This window comes from Microcebus murinus, chromosome 6 (genome assembly GCF_040939455.1).
Source record: "Microcebus murinus isolate Inina chromosome 6, M.murinus_Inina_mat1.0, whole genome shotgun sequence".
NCBI lineage: Eukaryota > Metazoa > Chordata > Mammalia > Primates > Cheirogaleidae > Microcebus > Microcebus murinus.
Genome location: NC_134109.1, coordinates 93192880 through 93214761, shown reverse-complemented (window position 1 = coordinate 93214761; position 21882 = coordinate 93192880). Strand labels below are relative to the sequence as shown.

The 21882-nt window shown below is 33.6% G+C and overlaps 1 protein-coding gene across 2 annotated transcripts in view; it reads left to right on the top strand.

Moving 5' to 3' along the window:
* Window positions 1-290: 290 nt before the first annotated feature.
* MNS1 (meiosis specific nuclear structural 1) overlaps window positions 291-21882 on the top strand; it is a 28133-nt gene continuing 6541 nt past the window's right edge. Inside the window, exons 1-7 of one of the 2 annotated variants that reach the window (XM_012783064.2) lie at window positions 291-419; window positions 1457-1678; window positions 7042-7169; window positions 15027-15129; window positions 17341-17570; window positions 18191-18407; window positions 18505-18612. In XM_012783064.2, the coding sequence (XP_012638518.1) occupies window positions 417-419; window positions 1457-1678; window positions 7042-7169; window positions 15027-15129; window positions 17341-17570; window positions 18191-18407; window positions 18505-18612 (1011 nt within the window). In that variant the 5' untranslated portion in view covers window positions 291-416. The remainder of the gene's footprint in view (window positions 420-1456; window positions 1679-7041; window positions 7170-15026; window positions 15130-17340; window positions 17571-18190; window positions 18408-18504; window positions 18613-21882) is intronic. The other variant, XM_076004395.1, reaches the window with a different exon arrangement.

Below are 21882 nucleotides of genomic sequence, written 5' to 3'. Positions count from 1 at the left end.
CTTATTCCTCTGTACTTAGTTTCCACAGGCCTCAGCTTGGCTCCCAAACCCACCTAAACCGCAGAGTTAGTCGCTGAAGGAAAACCTTCAGCTCCCCAGCCGTCTGCAGAGAGCTTCCGTCAGGACCCCGGATCTGAACTTCCCGCCTTTCCAGTTTAGGCCTATAGAAGTAGCCCTCGTGCCAGGCGCCTAAGAAGCTGAATGCCGATTGGGTCTTTCCGCGTCCAATGGGAGGCCACGCCCTGTGCGGGTTCGCCTTGGTCGGGCTGGCGGCGGGCGGCGTCGGTTGCCGGGACACCGCGTAAACACCAGAGCGCGCGCAGCCGGGAGCAGCTCCTCCGCGCCGCTGGGCGCCGCGTTTGCTTGGAGAGGTGGTGACCGCCGGAGCCGGAGACGGGCGTGTTTCGTCAGCTAGGATGGTGAGCCAGTCGGGGGACTCGAGACTATTTGTTGATATAATTATAGTTTAGAGCTCACACGTGAAGTGCCTAATCCGAGAATTAAGTGCGAAACTTTTATTTGCTTTTCGAGGCCTCAGGTGCTGTTATTTAAGGGACGCTCGCGGTGGTTTCCAGCCTTTTCTCCATAGTGTATTAGATACATCTTTAAATCTGCCCGACAGAACCTCTGAACAAATGAGTGGTTATAGAAGCCTAGGAGAGAGCGAATGAATACGTAGCAGCGGGTTCACTTATTACATTTATATTAGGAAAATCTAACCGGCGAATGAACGGCGTTTTCTGGCCCTGGGGGAGGGGGCAGGTGTTGCTTGTGGTGGTTGGTGGTGGGTGGAATGAGGAGAAGAGGAATTCCCTGGGTAGTGGTAAAAAGCTGGGTCTATAGGGTGTCATTGCATATGTTTGAATCCTAGTACTGCTATTTATTAGCTGCGGAACCTTGGGTTAAGTTACTTTTACTTTCCATGCCTCATCTTTAAAACGGGGAATAGTATTAGTACCTATTTAATGGATGTATCAATATATTCGTCTACCACTTTACTCTTTATTAGGTATACTCTGGATTTAGGAAGGAAGCCAAAGACCCTTTGTATCATTTGTTACTGGGATTTACAACTATATATATATATTTTTTTTTTTTTTTTTTTGAGACAGAGTCTCACTTTGTTGCCCAGGCTAGAGGGCTAGAGTGAGTGTTGTGGCATCAGCCTGGCTCACAGCAACCTCAAACTCCTGGGCTCAAGCAATCCTACTGCCTCAGCCTCCTGAGTAGCTGGGACTACAGGCATGCGCCACCATGCCCGGCTAATATTTTGTGTACATATTTTTAGTTGGTCAATTAATTTCTTCCTATTTTTAGTAGAGACGGGGTCTCGCTCAGGCTGGTTTCCTACTCCTGACCTCAAGCAATCCACCCACCTCGGCCTTACAAAAATATATTTTTAAAAATTAGATTTTGGAATATTGAAGTATGCATGCTTTTCTCCCCCCCATTGTAGGCTTCCAAAAGGAGAACTTTGAGCTTTAGTGAAAGGCATCAGAAATCAGTAGATGAAAACTACCGCAAAACATTGTATGTCCAAGCACTAAAAAACATAGACAGTCAAATCAGGAATCAAATGGTGAGGAATAAAATTGATGACCATGTTGAACACAAGAGATTACTCAGATTATTACAAGATGAACAATTTGAGTTGGATATGGAAGAGGCCATTCAAAAGGTAAGTTTTATTAGTCATTGTTTCATTTTTTTCTTTATTTGCACCTTGGAAATGATGGAAGCCAGCTGCTAACTCTGGAATTTAGTAGATAGACAACAGCATCAGGTAAGGGATGCTTCATTGTGAGTCAGCTCAGTGTATAGGAAAAAATGGGGTTTCTAGAGCTGTACTGACTGAATCTTAGCATTGCTGTATCTTAGCTGCAGAACCTTGAATAAGTTGAGTTTACTTTCTATGCTTCATCTATCAAATGCAGAATAGTAATAGTATTAATACAGCCTACTTAGTATTGTTTTAATAATGAGTGAATACATGTAAAGCCCTTTGGGATGGTGCCTGGAATAGAACTAGCACTTGGTTTTTTTTTTTTTTTACATAAATGTAAAATCCATAATTATTAACTTCCACAAATTTCTAAAGACAAAAATTTAAGGATGCCTTTTTTAAACTTACTGAAATTAAACACATACAGTACTAAGTGGTAGAAAATGAATGCTTATGTTTATGTATAAATTTATTCATATTTTTATTTTTGATAAACTGAAAAATTCAGGTAACATCTGAAATATAGGGATAATTTTTCAATGGAATTTCTAAATATTTTAAGAGATCAGGGTGATAGAAAAAGGGAAACTGATAAGTGAGATATATGAAAGAGCAAATTTTAAAAGTAGTATCTATCCTTCTGTGTTCCAAATTCCAAAAGCTTAGACATGATTTTTTAATTCTGAGCAAGCATATCCTAGGGATTCAATTTTTCCATTCTTTTTAGTTTTATTTTTTAATTTAATTTTAAAGAAAATCCAAGATAGCATACTAACTCTATCCTGCATACTTCAGTATGCATCTAGTGAAATATGGATGTTTTCTTACAGGAAGTACCATAATGTCATTACCTCACCCATTCCATAAACAAATTTCTGTGGTTGTGTCAGAAATCTTTTATAATTGGTTTGTTTTAAATGGGATCCAAAGTTTATACAATATATTTGATTATGTCTGTTAAGTTTTTCTTAATGTAAAACAACCCCTACTTCATCCTTTGTTTTTTGTTGTTTTTTTTTTTTTACTTCATGTTTTTAAACTTATTAAAAGAAAGTAGACCAGTTGTTTTTGTAGAATATCCCACATTCTGAATTTACCTGTTTGCTTTCTTATGGTTCCTTTAATTTGTTCCCCCATCCATTATATTTCCTATAAATGAGACATAGCCCTAAATAATGTGATTAGATTGAGGTTCAATTTTTTGGCAAGAATACTCCATAGGTGATGCTGTCCTTGTCATTGTGTCACATCAGGGGACACATGAGGTCTGGTTGTTCCACTTTTAATGATGCCAGTGTTGATCATTGGCTTTAATGAGAGTTCCTCCACTGTAAAGGTTTCCTTCAAATTTTCATCTGTGGTTTCACAAAAGAATCTTTTCTTTCATTAGGGGTTGCAAAACACTGATTTTCTAATTCCATTATTCCTTTCATATTTAATTAGCTGAAATTTCTGTGTAAAGAACTTTTCCTTATCAACTAGGATTATTGTTCTTATGGGAAAGGGAGATAGATAATTTTCAGAGTATATAGAGTGTAGCCTACTTACTTCCATTGGTGTCTGCCTTTGTTGTGGTTGTTCTTTAAATTTTCTTTAGTTTTTGGCTTTTTCTCTTTTTAAAAATATCATTATGGATTCGTGGATCTTCATATGCTTACATTAATTGCATTTAATTTTTTGGTGCACAAAATTATCCCATTCTCGGCCACCGGATGACTTTTTATATTGCTTCTGTGTCCTTTTGGCAAGACTTCCTTAATTTTTGATACCTTCCTTGCTTCTGTTAAATTGTTCTAGGCTTGTGATGGTTAATTTGATATGTCAACTTGAGTGGGCCATGGGGTGCCTAGTTATTTGATAAAACATTCTGATTGTTTCTGTGAGGGTGTTTTTGGATGAGATTAACATTTAAATCAGTAGACTGAGTAAAGCAGGATTGCCCTCTTAATGTGGATGAGCCTCATCCTATCAATTGAAGGCCTGAATAGTACAAAAAGGTGACCTTTCCCTGAATCAGAGACAATACTTCCTGCCTACTGTCTTTAAATTGAAACATCTGTTTTATTCCTGTCTTTGTACTCAAACTGAACTGTTGGCTTTTCCTGGGTCTTCAGCCTGCTGGCTTTTTGACAGGAACCCCACCCACCATCAGTTCTGTTGGTTCTTGGCTTTTGAATTCAGACTGGAACTAAACCATTGGCTCTTCAGCTTGCCACCTCACCCTGCAGATCTTGGGGCTTGCCTACTTCCATAATCACTTTCTCTGGAGAATCTTAACTAATACAAGGCTCATCTAATATATTTCTTGCTGTACACCTGGAATCAGCCATTATGCTGAGGAGCCCTATTATTATTTAGTAGAAATAATATCTGGAGACAACTTGGATACTAGGTATACTCTTTATAGCAGCATTATTCATGATGCCCCCAAATGGAAAATATGTTATATCTATACAATGGAATATTATATAACTATAGAAAGGAATGAGTTACTGATACATGCTACAACATGGATGAGCCTTGAAAACATGGTGCTAAGAAAAATAAGCCATATACAAAAGGCCACATATTGTATTATTTCATTTATGTGAAATATCAAGAATAGGCAAATCCATAGAGACAGAAAGTAGATTAGTGGGTGCCAGAGTCTAGGGGTAAAGGGGAGAGGATGGTGAGTTACAACTAACATGGGTTTCTTTTGTATAGGTACAAGTTTCTCTTGGGGTGATAAAAATGTTCTGGGATGTTGAAATTTTATGTCCACACAAAAAATGTGCACACAGATCTTCTCTATATAGCATACACGCAATCATCTATATCTATCCATAGTATATATAAAAATATATAATATATGTGAGCTATATTCATAAATGCCAAAACTTAGAAGCAACCAAGATGTCCTTCAGTAGGTGTATTGATAAACTGGTACATCCAGACAATGGTTTGTCTGTCATTCACTGCTAAAATGAAATGAGCTATCAAGCCATGAAAGAATGTGGAGGAACCTCAAGTGCATATTACTAAGTGAAAGAAGCCAGTCCAAAATGACTACATTCTGTATAATTCCAATTATGTGATGTTCTAGAAAAGGGAAAACTATGGAAATATAAAAAAGATCACAAGTTCTCAGGGATTAGAGCAGGGAGAGTTGAGTCAACAGAGCACAGAGGATTTTTAGGATAGTATCTGTATGACACTATTATGGTAGACACATGTCATTATGCATTTGTCAAATCCCATAGAATGTACAACACTAAGAGTGAGAACTTTAGGCGATAATGATATGTAGGTTTATGTAATGTAAATGATTGTAACAATGTACCACTCTAATGGGGAAGGTCATAATGGGGGATAGCTAATAATGGGAGATAGAAGTGGAAGATAGAAGATAGATAGTGGGGGATAGAAGGTGAGAGCTAATAATGGGAGAGGCTGTGCATGTATGGTGACACTGGATATATGGGAACTCTGTACTTTCTGCTCAATTTTGCTGTGAACTCAAAACTGCAAAAAATAAAGTGTTTTTTTTAAAGTTCTAGAACTAGATAGTAGTGGCGGTTCCACAGCATTGTGAATATGCAAAATCACTGTTGTGAGTTGGGAAAGGTGAATTTTATACTATGTGAATTATATCTCAATTTTTAAAAAAGAACATCTTCCAAGAATGTTATATAAATGACATCAAACAATGTGTAACCTTTTGAGATTGGCTTTTTTCACTCAGCATAATTCCTGGAGATTCATCCAAGTTGTTGCTTGTATTCTTTTTTTTTTTTTTTTTTGAGACACAGTCTTGCTCTGTTGCCTAGGCTGGAGAGCAGTGGTGTGATCGTGGCACACTGCATCCTTGAACTCCTGGGCTCAAGCAGTCCTCCTGCATCACCCTCTTCAATGGCTAGGACTACAGGTGTGCACCACCATGCCTGGCTAATTTTTAAATTTTTTTTGTAGAGAGGAGGTCTGCCTATGTTGTCCAGGCTGGTCTCAAACTCCTGGCCTCAAGCAATCCTCCTGCCTCAGCCTCACGAAGTACTGGGATTACAGGCATGAGCCACTAATGGCCAACTGTATATTATTTTTCATTGCTTCATTCCTTTTTATTGCTAAGTAGTATTCCATAGTATGGATGTGTCACAGTTTATTTGACTATACACATGATGGAGGATGTTTGGAGTATTTACAGTGTTGCTATTATGAATAAATTTGCTGTAAACATTTGGGTGTTTTTAAATAAACATAAATTTTCATTTCCCTGGGATAAAACTTTGAGTACAATTGTGGAGTTGTATAGTAATTGCATGTTAACTTTATAACAAACTACCAAACTGATTTCTAGAGTGGCCATACCATTTTACATTCCTACTCAGCAATGTAAGAGTGTTTCTCACCAGCATCTGGTTTCATCATTGTTTTTTTATTTTAGCCAATCCAGGAGGTATGTAGTGATATCTCGTTGTACCTTTAATTTGCATTTCCTGATGGCTAATGATGTTGAACATCTTTTCATGTTCTTAAATACAGAATTTAATCCAGCCTCTAGATGTTTTCTAACATTTTACAGGAAATATAAACAGAAAACAAGTTAAGTTATATCCTGTGGAAGCAATTGGTCAAATGCAGAATGTGGAACATTCTATGAGACATATGTTCTAATTTCTACAACAAATAAATGGCTTGGGGGGAAAATGTGTGTATAGCGGGGCATGGGTGACCATGATAGAATATAAAGAGACTTAAGATAAATAATAACTAGATGCAATATGTGAATCTTGTTTGAATTTTGATTTGAATAAACCAGCTAAAAAAAAAGCATCTTTGAGACATTGGGGAAACTTAATTATGAACAGGGTATTTAGATGTTGCTAAGAAATTATTGCTAATTAGATATGTTGACAGTGTGATTGTTATATAAAAAGAAATTCTGATCAGGTAGAGATCCATACTGAATTATTTACATAGTAAAGACATGATGTCTAGAATTTGTTTTAAAATACTCTAGTAAAAAGAGAGCAAGGAAAAAGTGGAATGGAAGGTAGAGTAAAAAGATTGGCAGAATGTTGATAATTTTTTAAAAGATGGGTGATAGGTACCTAAGGGTATATTTTAATATTCTTTTTACTATTAGTGATATTTAAAATTTTCCATGATAAAAATGTTTGAAAAAGTATTGAAATAATATTTTATATTTTAAAATAAAACATAAATAGTTGATCTTAAGTTATTTATAATGGTTTTCTGTTATGAAATAAATTCAGCCTTGATGGAAAAAAAATCTGATTCTGGAAGACAAATAACTAAAGTTAATCTTTTTTATTTAGGCAGAAGAAAACAAGAGATTGCGGGAACTCCAGCTTGAACAAGAAGAAAAACTGGCTACGGAATTGGCAAAACTAAAACACGAAAGTCTGAAGGATGAAAAGATGAGGCAACAAGTAAGAGAAAACAGGTATCTTGGTTTCTATAATTTTTATTCATTTAGATTTTATCTTTAAACTTCTGTGTAATTCTTAGCACCTGAAAGTGAATTTCTTTATTTATATCATTGCACTTAAGTAATATTTTGCCTGGAAATACTTATTGCTTTAAATCCTGTAAATACTCATTTGAGAAATGAAGTTGTATTCATAGATGTGTTAAGATTTACAGTGACAAATAAATATCAGTACCTCTGCTCTTTAAATGTAAATTTTTAAATGACCTTTTATAAAAAATAGATTTGTGGAATCCTAGTTTTAAGAGAAACCTTAGTGATAACTAATTTAATTTTACACCTCTACATAAATTTACTACAGTATTTCTGGAAGGTAGCTGTTCAGCCTGTGTAATACTCCAGGGTAGACTGTTAAATACTCCAAATGGTAGTACTGTTAATCACTTTGTTCTAAAATGTTTCTTAATCTTGACTAAGGTCAAATTACAGGGGCAGCTGTGTCACACCGTTCATCAAAACTCAGGCCAATTAAATGTCCATTCTGTACTTGTATAGTTATTATATGGGAAATTTTGATAGTTGTTACATCTTATCTTAATTGAACAGGATGTCTGAAGAATATTATAGGAACCATGGATGAGCTTCAGGGGTTTTGAACCTTGTTAAATTATGTTTGGCAAATGTACCCATGTGTATTCTTCTGGCTGCATAACTTTAATCAGATTCTCTAAGAGATTACTGATCCTTAGAAAAAAATATTGAACTATTGCTAAATCTGCCTATTGTTCTAGTCACAAACTGTTAAATCTGTTTGGAGACCCTAATTCTCCAGTCATCATTAGCTATCACTCATAGTTTATGTCATCTGAAGATGAAATAAATATTTCATCATGTCTTTGTCTAATTCACTGATAATAAGGGTTAAATAGAAGAGCTTTTCACTTCTAGCAATAGCAGACTAGGTAATTCAGATAAGTGTCCCCTCTGAGAAAACAAAGTCTGCAGAAAGTATAAAAGTAAGATGTGGGAGAGGAAGGAAACCAGAATGAAATGCCAGAACTGTGGTGAGCCTGGCATTTCAATTTCCCTTGGAGGTTTCTGCTGATTCCAAAAGTATGGCTGAAAGTTAAGTGAAACAGAGCTGGGCTGATAAGCTTGGCTGATGGCAGTGTATTCAATAGCATTCTACAAGCTGTACACTTAAAATTTGTGCACTTTAGTGTGTATTTTACTTCAATAATACAGAAGTTAATTAGTTTTATTAGACATAGATGAATGGAAAATTTGTGAACAGGTTGGTGAAAAATATTCAGGAATAAAACATGGAGAGATAAAAGGATAGAAATATACAGATGAGAACTTAATTTGAGATATGGACTATAGTGGAAGTTCTAACAGATGTACAGTTTTATTCCTGGTAGCAGAGGTGAAAAAGAATGATACAGAAATATTATTTGATGAGATACTGGCCAAGAATTTTGCAAAAATGATAAAAGACATAAAGCCACAAATTAAAGTAAATAATGAAAACTATACCTATACCCATCTTAGTCAAACTTTTGGAATCTGACAATAGAAAATAATAAAGGCAGCCAGACAAAACAGATTATTACTTTCAAAGAAGCAACAATAAGAACTATGACTGAATTTTGAGTAGAAGATAATAGTTTTAAAGAGCCAAAGGAAAATTATAGCTCATTCAAAATTCTATACCTTGTGACAATTTTCTTGAAACTTAAGGCAAAAGTCATTCAGTTTAGTACTCTTTCAAATTGAATATGATGCCTCTCAGCAGTGTCAAAATTGCTAAGAGTTTTTTTTATTTTATGCATAAGCCATGCTAAAATTTTGACTGACATGCAGACATGGACCATTTTTCAAATCAGTGTATTCATCTGCAAATTGGCAGGTCTAAATTCAGGGAACTGTTTCCTGTGGTGCTTAAAAAATGTATCCTAAGTAATTCAAAATCACTTATAATAAGATTAGGTTCTTTAAGAGAAATTCATTTTTAAAGTGCATGGTAAATTTTTAAAATCCTTGAAGTTTATTTTGAAAATATTTCAGTTCAGAAATCATAAGATTCTTTTTGTTAACTGATTTCTGAACACATGTTTTTTTAATCCAAGAAAATACTTAAAAAACGATTTAATTTTTGCATTGTGTTTATTAACTGGAGTTGGGAAACTCACTGCTTAATTTTAGGAATCCTTTAATCAGTAATTATAATTAATTGCACAATTAATTAAATATATATATTACATAGTTAACACATACTTAATGAAAGCAGAAACAAGTACCTCATATATATTTTGTATTTAAATTCTATAAAAACCAGCTCAAAGAAGAGAGAGAGGTAGTTTTCCCTACTAAGGCTATCATCATTTCCTTGCTGATGCCAATACAGTTATGTTTTGGACCGATAAGCTGTTAATTCATAAAATGAAATAGATGAGATGGATAAAAAATAAGCATAAAATAATATTTTCAGACAAAAAGAGAAGATTGATCACCAACAACCCTGCATTAAAGGAAATACTGACAGTTTTCCTTAGGTAGAAGAAGAAAATTGATCCCAAGCTTAATTTCAGAACTGCAGGAGGTAAATGTGTAGTAAATTTAGGTGAAATCTGAATATTTAAAACATTTCTTATAATGTCTTTTGAGATTTAAAGTACGTAAATTGTTAAAAAAAAATAACAAAAGTGAGATAGGAAGTAAATAAATGAAGTTAAAGGCAACAATCTTTTATTCTCTAGTAAATAATGACAAATTTATTAGACTTGAAACAAAGAAACATGCTAATCTCTATAATAAAAATTTCGAAAAGAATGTATAGAAGAGAAAATGTGATAATAGGAAATGATGACTCCCCAAGAGGCTGTGTAGAAAAGAGATAATACAGCAGACTTTAGACTGGTATCCTTTATAGTCTTGCTTGCAAGTTTAGTCATTGGCTAGCATCAGGAAACTTGGATTTTGAGAAGCTTCCCACCACCTTAACTGCTAAGAGTGGCTCACTGAGCTTAAACTGTGAAAACAGTATAGTTGATGCTGAAGATCCGTTTTCCTCCTGGGAGTCTAAAATATTGGTACATGCTAGGCAGAGGATGCCTAAGCGACTAGCCCCCAGTAAAAACCCTGGGCACTGAATGTCTAATGACCTTCCCTGGTAGACACATTTCACACAGGCCATAATAGCATGTCCTGTGTGACTCCACTGGAAGAGGATTTTTGGAAGCTTGTTCTTGGTTTCCTGCATATTTTACCTCATGTATCTTTTTCCTTTGCCTATTTTGCTCTGTATTCTTTCATTGTGGTAAATCATAGCCATGAGTATGACTGTATGCTGAGTCCTGGAAGTCCTTCTAGTGAATTATCTAAGCTATGAGTAGTGTTGGGGTCCCCCAACACAGAAGCCAAAAAGGAGAGAAAAGAGAACATAGAATAGGGAGGACAAATAGAAAGAAGCTTGTAAATTTAAACCCAATTATATTTGTAGTTACAGTAAACATATTTGAAGTATTTGCCAAAATAGAAAATATGTTGTGTCAGAATAAAAGTGTCAACAGATTTTCAGAGGATTTAATTCACACATAGTATGTTCTCTGGCTCTAGTGAAATTAAACTAGATAGCAGTAACAACAAACAACAAAATACTTAGACAATCTTTGTATGCTTATATATTTAAAAATGTACTTTTAGGCCGGGCGCGGTGGCTCACGCCTGTAATCCTAGCACTCTGGGAGGCCGAGGCGGGCAGATTGCTCAAGGTCAGGAGTTCAAAACCAGCCTGAGCGAGACCCCGTCTCTACCATAAAAATAGAAAGAAATTAATTGGCCAACTAATATATATAATATAAAAATCAGCCGGGCATGGTGGCTCGTGCCTGTAGTCCCAGCTACTTGGGAGGCTGAGGCAGGAGGATCGCTTGAGCCCAGGAGTTTGAGGTTGCTGTGAGCTAGGCTGATGCCACGGCACTCGCACTCACTCTAGCCTAGGCAAGAAAGCGAGACTCTGTCTCAAAAAAAAAAAAAAAATGTACTTTTAAATAACTGTGAGTCAAAAAGTACAGATGCTCCTTGACTTATGATAGAGTGACATCCTGAAAAGCCCATTATAAGTTGAAAATATTGTAAGTAAATTTACAGTATTTTAAATTTAATTGGGACATAATCCTGTTGTAAGTTGAGGAACGTACTAAATGCATATGGCTTTTGCACCTTTATAAAGTTGAAAAATTGTTAAGTTGGAGTCTGTAATCAAAAGTATTTTTAACTAAATGACAGTGAAAATATCAACAGTGAAAGTTGTAGGATTAGACTGACATTAGCAAAATAGCAGAGTAGGCAGCTCCAAACTCCTATATCTCCCCCTCCCCATTTCTCCACCAGAAACATCAGAAAATAAACAGAAACTCTCGGAACCAATTTTTAAGAATTCTAGACAACATCAAAAGATTTACAGCAAATGCTGAATCAAGAAAAAGGCAACCTAAAAATGGTTGCCTTTAGCAAACTAGGAAGAAAAAGGAATTTACAGCAACATTATACTTAATGGCAAAATGTTAAACATTTTCCCTGTGACATTGAGAAGATGATAGGGATGCCTGGGAAAGGAAAGCTTTGTGGTGTTTTCACTTGCCCTTGTCCCATCCCCTCTCAGTTTAGAGGCAGGCAGCCCATGTTCCCAATATGGGACCCTGGTTCCTGGTTCAGGAGGAGCAAAGACCTTATTCACAAATTGTTATGTATGTCTGTTCTAACCTACCTTGGGGCTACCTGAAGGACTGATACAAGGCACTCATCTTTGTTTCACTTAGCTCAGAACTTATTTAGGCCAGAAGAACAAATTGTATCTGATAAGGATTTAATATCTAGAATATATAAAGAACTCCTACAAGTCAACAACAACAAAAAACAACCTAATTCAAAAATGGGCAAAAAACTTAGACATTTCTCCAAAGATGTACAGTGGACAAATAAGCACATGAAAAGATAACTAACTCACCATTATTTGTCATTAGGGAAATGCAAATCAAAACCACAAGATACCATTTTATACCTAATAGACTAGCTTAATAAAAACAGTGGAAAATAACAAGTGTTTGCAAGGAAGTGGAGAAATTGGAGCTCTTAGACATTGCTGGTAGAAATGTAAAGTGATACAGGCACTGTAGGAAAAAGTTAAAACATAGAATTACTGTATGACCCAGCAATTCTACTCCTAGGTATATATACAAAAAAATTGAATACTGGGACTCAAACTGATACTTGTATGCCAGTTGTCAGTGCAGCATTATTTACAATAGGCAAAAGGCGGAAACAACTTGAGTATTCAACAGATGAGTGGATAAACAACACAGGAGTATGGACATACAATGGGCTATCATTCTTTTATAAAAAGAAATGAAGTTCTGATACATGCTACAATATGAATGAACTTTCAAACATGCTAACTGAAGTAAGCCAGACACAAAAAGACAAATACTGTATAATTCCATTTATGTGAAATATCTGAAATAGGCAAATTTATAAAGACAAAAAGTAGATTAGGAATTACCAGGGTTTGGGGAGAGGAAGGAATGAGGAGTTATTGCTTTACAAGTACAGCATTTCTGTTTGAGGGGATGAAAAAGTTTTGGAAATAATGATGGTTGCAGAACATTGTGAATGTAATTAACACCACTGAACTGTATACTTAAATATGGTTAAAATGGCAAATTTTTGTTATATATATATTTTTTACCACAATAAAAAAAGTTAGAGAATTTTAAAAAACCCCAAAACTTGTGTAATGTAGCTAAAACCGTTCCTCAAGGGTAGTTTTTAATCTGAAATAATTAATTGGATCAGAAAAGAAGGCTCTATCTGGAATTATTGGAAAACAAACAGCAAAGTTCCATCTGGAATGATTATAAAAAGAACATAGGAGAAAGGCAATAATAAAGATCACTTGAAATGAGTGAGTTAGAATATAAACATAAAGGAGAATAAACATAGCCAAGAATTGTGCCTTAAAAATGCTAATAAAATTGAAGAACCCCTTGGCAGGAATGATAAAGAGTAAAAGAGAATGCACTAATGACCAATTTTAGAAATGGATAATGGAATATTACTATAGATTATACAAACATTTAATAGCTTATAGCAGGATATTGTGAATAGTTTTATACAAATAAATTTGAAGATTTAGATGAAATAGATAAACTCCTAGATAGCACATTTTTACCAAACAGATTGGCACAAGAAGAAATAGAAACCTAAGTGTTCCTGTAATTTTTAAAGATATTGCATACATAATTTAAACCTGGTGCATGAAGAAACCTACAAGGCTATATGAATTTTACCAGACATTCAGGAAGAAATAACAGCGATCTTACATAGTTCTTCAGAGCAGAAAAAGAGAGAACACTTCCCAATTTATTTTAATCGGATCAGTACCTGAATATGATATGATAAGAAAATTACAGACTAATCTTTCTCATGAATTCAGCTGCTATTAATCTGAAATGCTATATTAGTCAATATAAAATCCAGTAGTATATAAGAAAGATAATATATCCCAACCAAATTTAACTTATTCTAGGAATGTAAGATGGGTTTAACATTTTAAAAAATCAATAAATGTAATTCATTCTTTAACAGAATCATATGAGTAGAAAAAGCCAGTTGATCTGAGTCAATCACTATATGCTTTTTAAAAAAGTTTAGCAAACTAGGAATAAAAAGGAATTTATAGCAACATTATACTTAATGGCAAAATGTTAAACACTTTCTGACATTGAGAAGATGATAGGGATGCCTGGGCTATAACAATTTGTGTTAATCATTGTATTAGACCAGGGGTCCTCAAACTTTTTAAACAAGGGGGCCAGTTCACTGTCCCTCAGACCATTGGAGGGGCCGGACTATAGTTTAAAAAAAAACTATGAATAAACCTATGCACACTGCACATATCTTATTTTGAAGTAAAAAAACAAACGGGCAGAAACACCCACATGTGGCCCCCAGTCCACAGTTTGAGGGTGCCTGTATTAGACATACTAACCAGTGCAATAAGGCAAGAAAAAGAAATGAAATGTGCTTGGATTGGCAATAAAGTAATAAAACTTTTATTATTTACAGATGATATGATTGTGTATATAGAAAATCCAAAAGAATAAGAATTAGTAAGTAAATTTAGGTGTTGTTGAATATGAAGTAAATATGTAAAGATTATATTTCTACGAATCAGTAACAATTAGAAAATGAAATTTGAAAAATGATAATCTGTATCAGAATATAAAAAAACTGATTAAAGATATAAAACTACTATACCAAAAAACACAAATACAAACCATTATTGATAGACTTTTTTAAAACCTAAATAAATGGCAGGATATACTGTATTTATTGAATTGAAGACTCAGTAACATTAAGATGTCAATATTCTCCAAATTGATTTATGAATTCAGTGCAATCCCAGCCAGTTTTGTTTATTGTGAAGTTTGACAAACTGATTCTAAACAATGTATGACATATGGAAATATGAAATACCAAGATGGCTAAGACAGTCTTTAAGAAGACAACCAAAATTGGAGACTTCTCTAAAATATAAAGACATTATCTACAATAGTTGAGATAGTGTAGTATAGGCATAGAATAAGCAAATAGATGAATGTAATAGAAGAGAGCAGTCCTCCTCAACCAGAAAATTTAAGCCATAATGCCCTAAAGCATAAATGTAATAAATTAGCTTATCTCTCCTGTGGATCTAAAATAATACCAACTATAATCTGTCTTTGAGAAAATTAAAAATATAGTCAGTTTTCTATGAGACTTAATTCTCTTATGATCCTCAAATTTAAATGTTCTTTTTTTTTTTAATAGCATTGAGCTCAGAGAATTGGAGAAGAAATTAAAAGCAGCTTATATGAACAAAGAAAGGGCAGCTCAGATTGCTGAAAAGGATGCCATTAAATATGAGCAAATGGTAATTATGTTTGTGGTCTTTATGTCTTTAGCTTCATTTAGAAAACCAAAAATGGGGCAGTTTTTAAAAAATTCTTATAGTCTATAAAGAATTTATACTGCTGTATTTCTCAAATACTTGTATCCTTGTCAGAACTTTAAGGTATAGAAAATTTTGGGATGATTTCATTTGGAACCTTGTTTAATGTTAGAGCCTTTCAAACAGTTTGCTGCTTAGAATGAACAGTAACTCCTAGCATTCTTTGTAGTCTCTAACTGATTTATGTTATGACAAACTAATATAGTACAAATTGTTAGCATAAATATATTTTAGAATGTTATTAAATTTTTTATTTTTAAATGTTTTTAAAAGCAAACTATTTTATAATTTTATGTAGGAAAACTTTCCCAGTTTATAAAAGCCTTCTCTTTTTATGTTTTTCTCTTTTTTCCCCTTTTCTAACTCCTGACATGATACCAGGTTCAGGGCAAGATTACTCTTAGGCAAAGGAGTCTCAGACATACTTACCAGTAGTGTTATATAGTATAAATATAAAATAGTGTTTATTAACAGTTAAAAGCAGGGTGCACATTATCACTTGGGCTCTCATTATTAAACAGAAAGGCCAGACAATTCTTTATGAATATATAGATATATATACACACACACACAAGTATCATATATATCAACATAACCATATGTTCATACACACATGAACATATGGTTATAAGAATGATCTCAAAATACTTAACAAGTACAATGCAATATGGGCATCAATTAAGAATAGATGCTGGCCATAAATGACACATTTTTGTGTCCATTTGTGTTAGTATAGAATACATGTGAAGAGTTATGCAGCATGGTGTTAGCAGTGATAACCTTTGGTGTGGCAGGAGAAGGTGGGGAGACTTTATTTCTTAAGCCATATAGTTCTATCCTTTAAAGATAAAGTAAAACACAATGTACTGTTTGTCCAGTGGTTTTCAGTTTTAATTATCCTGATGGTTGAGGTTGTGCAAAGCAGTCGTAGATGTTTTAATCTGACTTCTAAAAATATTGCTGTTATTTTCTAAATAAAAATTGGTCCACACAATTAAAGCCAAATAGTCCTAGGACCTATTAGGTATCAGGATATGTATTAATAGAAGCTAGTTTTGGTTCTCTCTCTCTCTAAGCTTTCATTTTCTTATCTGTAAAATGAGAACATTGTATTTCTATAAATGGTTGGTAATATCCATATTATCAGTTATACATTATACACAAATATTTTTGTTATGTCATAATTTTTTATAAATAACTTAGTACATATGCAAAGAAAAGATAAGCAGAGAAAAATTTTGGTCAAGTCATATTAGCAGGGTATACGTTAAAGGCATCAGTTACATCAGGAATGACATTTAGCCTTCATATTTTAATCTGTTTCTTCTTTACATTTGATGCTGTTAACTATTCTGTCATTTGGGATGTGATCATAAAGGTAAAATGGTAATTTTAAAAATTACCCCAATATATTTAATTTAAAATTTATTTTGTTAAACAGTTTGAAAATGCTCAAAAGAAAAGAAAGATTGTATCTAACTCAGAATGGTCTTGAGTGAGGGAATTAAAAACTGCAGAAAACAGACACTGTAACATATGACTGTTTTTAAGTTAAAGTGATTACAAAGGGCCTTTAATAAATGAGAAAAGGGAAACTTCAAGGGCCAATGGCAGGAAAGCAAATTTAGGCTAGGAGAAACTTAAGGGTTGCTCAGAGTCATTTAATAGCAGACCTGTAAGAAAGAGGTAGTACCATCTTTACTCTAAATAGCAGCTAATGAACAATGAAGCTAAAAACTATGAAAATTGCCTGGAATAAATATGAACAATGAAGCTAAAAACTATGAAAAATGCCTGGAATAAATATGAAAGAGATGACTCCTTCTTTGGTAGTTAAAATTATTAATAAAGTACTTATAATTTTATTTACCAGTTTTCAAATGTGGATTTATTAATAATCCTTATCAAATATGCCTGAGAGAGAGTTCCTTAAAAGAATAAGAATGATTCTTTAGGGTCTGACCCATCATTCAAACTCTTCATGTAACAATAACTTACTTTTGCCTTTTACCTGAACCAACGAAATACCTATTTTATGTAACAGGCTTTTAAATATTCGGTTACATCAGTTTAGAATATTCTGTCATATTCTCAGACTTGAACATGGAAAGATGATTTTTGTTTTAATAACAGAAACGTGACGCTGAAATAGCCAGAACCATGATGGAAGAACATGAAAGATTAATAAAGGAAGAGAATGCTTTAGAAGACAAACGAAACAAAGTAAAAGCCCAATATTTTCTTGACTTGGAGAAACAACTTGAAGAACAAGAAAAAAAGAAGCAGGAAGCTTATGAACAGTTGCTGAAAGAGAAACTCATGATTGATGAAATTGTTAGGAAAATCTATGAAGAAGATCAATTGTAAGTTTATCCCAACTTTCTTGCATGCCTAAACGTTTACTTTAGATTTATTATCTAAAGTTATGAGAAGGTAAAACACCTGGAACTGTGCCTAATACATAGTAAATGCTTAATAAATGTTAGCTATGATCACATAAATCGAGACCAACTGTTCATCTTCATTAACATGATAATAAATGAATTATCTGACAATTAATAAATGCTTATTGACTGAAGGGCATAAACCTTTGTTTGTCTTAACTATGGTCATATCATAGGTCAGAGAAAATGTTTTCTGATGAATTTCCCTGGTAGGCAGCTTAAGTGTAGAGTGCTGCAAAAGTCTTATGTTAACAGATTGTAGCCTTTCTGTAGCATTTCAGTGAGATGCATAAAACTTCAGTAAGAAGTTGGAGGAGAGACATAGTAGTAATTTACCCAGAGAAAATTCATACTTGGCATTATATTTAGTGGCACATAATAGGCATTCAAAATGTTTGTTGTATTAGTGAATGAAGAAACTTTAAATAGGAAAGGTGTTTTTTCCTACATTATTATTAACAAAAGGGAGTTACTTTTTTATTTTTGATGTTTTATTGTTATTTCTGTTATATAAAACTATACCTGCTATTGCTTTTTAGGGAAAGACAGCAAAGGTTAGAAAAAATGAATGCAACTCGAAAGTATATAGAAGAGTTTCAGAAACAGCAGACTCTCTGGAGAAATAAGAAACGTGAGGAGATGGAAGAAGAAAACAGAAAAATCATAGAGTTTGCCACCTTGCAGCAGCAAAGAGAAGAAGATCGGATGGCAAAAGTTCAAGAGAGTGAGGAAAAAAGGCTGCAGCTTCAGAATGCGGTATTAAAATAACCACTTCTTTAACACTGTTGAAATTCTGAAATATTAGTTATGGAATTTGAGTCATTAATATTTGTGTTTTTTAAAAATTTAATAGCTGACTCAGAAATTGGAAGAAATGCTGCGGCAACGTGAAGATTTGGAACAAGTGCGACAAGAGTTGTACCAGGAAGAACAAGCTGAAATGTGTAGAAGGAAAATAAAAGTAAGTTTCAGAAGCTGAAAGAATGATTAACATAGAGAAGAATATAATTTTGAGACAAGCAGTAGAAAGATAGTAGTTGTAAATGTAGCCATACAGATAATTACATTAAATAGTAATTACATAATGTAGTAATTATACTACAGTTAAACAGAATTTTCAAGCTGGATAAAAAGTTAGACCCAGGAAGCAATTCACAAACTGCATCATAACAAACAATGGTACAATTATGTTGTCTATCATAAATATAATTTAAATATGAAGACATATATAGTTTAAAAGCAAAGGGGTACAGAAAGATATATAACCATGCAGACATTAATCAAAAGCAAGTTGAAATGACTTTGTTAATATGAGACAAAGTCAACTTCAGGATGAGGAATTTGTGATGATAATAGGGTAAAATCATCAGAGGATACAATAGTGCTAAAGGTGTATGAACCTAAATAATACAGTTTCACAATACATGAAGCAAAACTGACAAAACTGAAAGGAGAAATAGACAAATCCACAATCGTAGTTCAAGATTTCAGCACTCCATTCTCATTAATGATACAGACTAAGTAGTCAGAACCATAGGATATAGTGTTGAACAACAACATCAATGAGAATACTCCACCCAACAACAGCAGAATACAAATTCCATTCACGTACACATTTAATATTCACCAAGATTGATTATCAATCTTTTAGGACATAAAATAAGTCTCAATAAACTTCTAAGGTTTTAAATTATACCAAATATGTTTTCTGACTGCAGTAGAATTAAATTAGAAATCAGTTATGAAAATATACCTGCAAAATCCTTAAATATATTGTAACTAAACAATCTACTTCTGAATAAGTAATGAGCCAAGGAAGAAATCATAATGGATATTAGAAAAATATTTCAAAATGATAATTTAAAAGAACCAGTATACCAGAATATATGGGATGTAGTTTAAGTAGTGCTTAAAGGAAAGTTTTATATCTTTAAACGTGTATATTAGAAAAGAAGAATGGTTAAAAATTGATCTTAAGTCTGCGCAAAAATTTGTACATCAGTGTTTATGCAGCATTATTCATAATAGCCAAAAGGAGGAAATAACCCAAATGTCAGTTGATGAATGGATAAACAAAATACACTATATCCACGTAATAGAGTTATTCAACCATAAAAAGAATGACGTCGTGGTCACACTAAAACATGGATGAACCTTTCATTGTATCTCAGAAATAAAATGCCTCAAGAATGTTATTTAAATGGTGTCAGATAATGTGTAACCTTATGGAATTGACTTTTTTTACTCAGCATAAGTCCCTGGAAATGCATCCAAATTGCTTGTATCAGTACTTTGTTCCTTTTTATTGCTGAATAGCAGTCCTTTGGTATGTATGTACCGGTTTATTAGACCATTCACCTATTAAAGGACATTTGGAATGTTTCCAGTTTTTGGCTCTTATGAGTAAATCTGATGTAAACATACATTCAGGTATGGGTTTTTATATAAACATAAGTTTTCATTTCTCTGGAATAAATGCTCAAGAATACATTAGCTGGATTTTGTGGTAATTGCATGTTAGTTTTGTAACAAACTGGCAAACTGTTTTCCAGAATGGCTGTGCCATACCATTTCCATCAGGAATGTATGAGTGATGCAGTTTCTCTGTATTCTCACCAGCATTTGGTGTTGCCACAATTTTTTATATTAGTCATTTTTTAATAGCCATGTAGTGATATCACATTGTAGTTTTATTTTGTATTTCCCTGAAGGCTGCTGATGCTGAACATCTTTTTGTGTGCTTATTTGTCATCCTCTTCGTTATAATATCCTCTTTGGTGAAATATTTAAATATTTCATGTTCTTTGCTAATTTCCTAATTGGGTTGTTTGTTCATTTATTTTTGAATTTCAAGAGTTCTTTATATATTCTAGATTCTAGTCCTTTGTCAGGTGGTTGGTTTGCAAATATTTTCTCCTTGTCTGTAGCTTTGTATTTTTATTCTCTTAACATGGTGTTTCTTAGAGCAAATGTTTTCAATTTCTTTGAGGTTCAGTTTGTCAATTTTTCCTTTTATGGATCATGCTTTTGGTGTCAACTCTAGGAATTATTTGCATAGATCCTGAAGAATTTCTCCCTAAAAGTTTTTTCTTGTACATTTAAGTCTGTGATCATTTTCAGTTAGTATTTTGTACAAGCTATGAGACAGGTCAAAGTATAGGTTTTTTTTTAATTTCTGTGTGTAAAGTATGATAAGCTCTAGAGTAATTAAAAACTAAATGACACAGTATCTCTGCCTTCAGTGAGCCTTTTGACTTCTGTATAATATAGTTGTCCCTTGGTGTCTGTGGGGGATTTGTTCCAGGATCCCTGTGGATACCAAAACCACAGATGTTCAAGTCCTTCATATATAAGGACATAGTATTTGTATATAACCTATGCACATCCTCTCATATACTTTAAATCATCTCTAGATTATTTATAATACCTAATACAATGAAAATGCCATGTAAATAGTTGTTATACTATATTGTGTTTTATTTGTATTATTTTTTATTATATATGTATTTTTTATTTTTAAAAATATCTTTGTCCACAGTTTGTTGAATCTGCAGATGCAGAACTCACAGACACAGAGGGCAAACAGTACATGGCAAATAAACACAAAATACATATTATAAAAGCACTATGTGCCCAGCATCCCAAAGAAAAACAAGATATCTGGGAATTTATTTTCAGTGAGGAGAAATAAGGCATGTACACATGAAATAAAATTAAGTGATGGAGAAATTAATGCTATTTAATTAATAGGTCAGAAAGAGATGCGCGATTGGGAGAAGACTTTATGGAGGAGGTAGGATTTGAAAGGGGATTCAATTTGGGATAATGAAGAAGAGGTATTTACACAATATAAAATATATTTACTCAATATAGAATATAATGAACAAAGTTAATATAGTTGATAGTGCAAATTGGCTTACTTAACAGCCACTCCTATTCCCACCTTTTAAAAAATTGTTTTACTATATTATAAAGACTATAAAGTTAAAACTGTATTTCTCTTCTTTTAGCTAGGGTTCTTCATACAACCTAGGTTATCTCCAACAGATATTTACCCCCCTTCAATGTGTGAAGATGGAAGTGAGCAAAATGAGATAGGACCTACACATAGAAAGATCAGATCATTTGGGGTAGCTTTGGTAGAGTTATCATCATGAGGTTTGAGCAGTGGGATAGATAGCTTCTTGGTTCCCTGGCTCTTCTGTAAACTTCCATATGCCACCTAATGGCC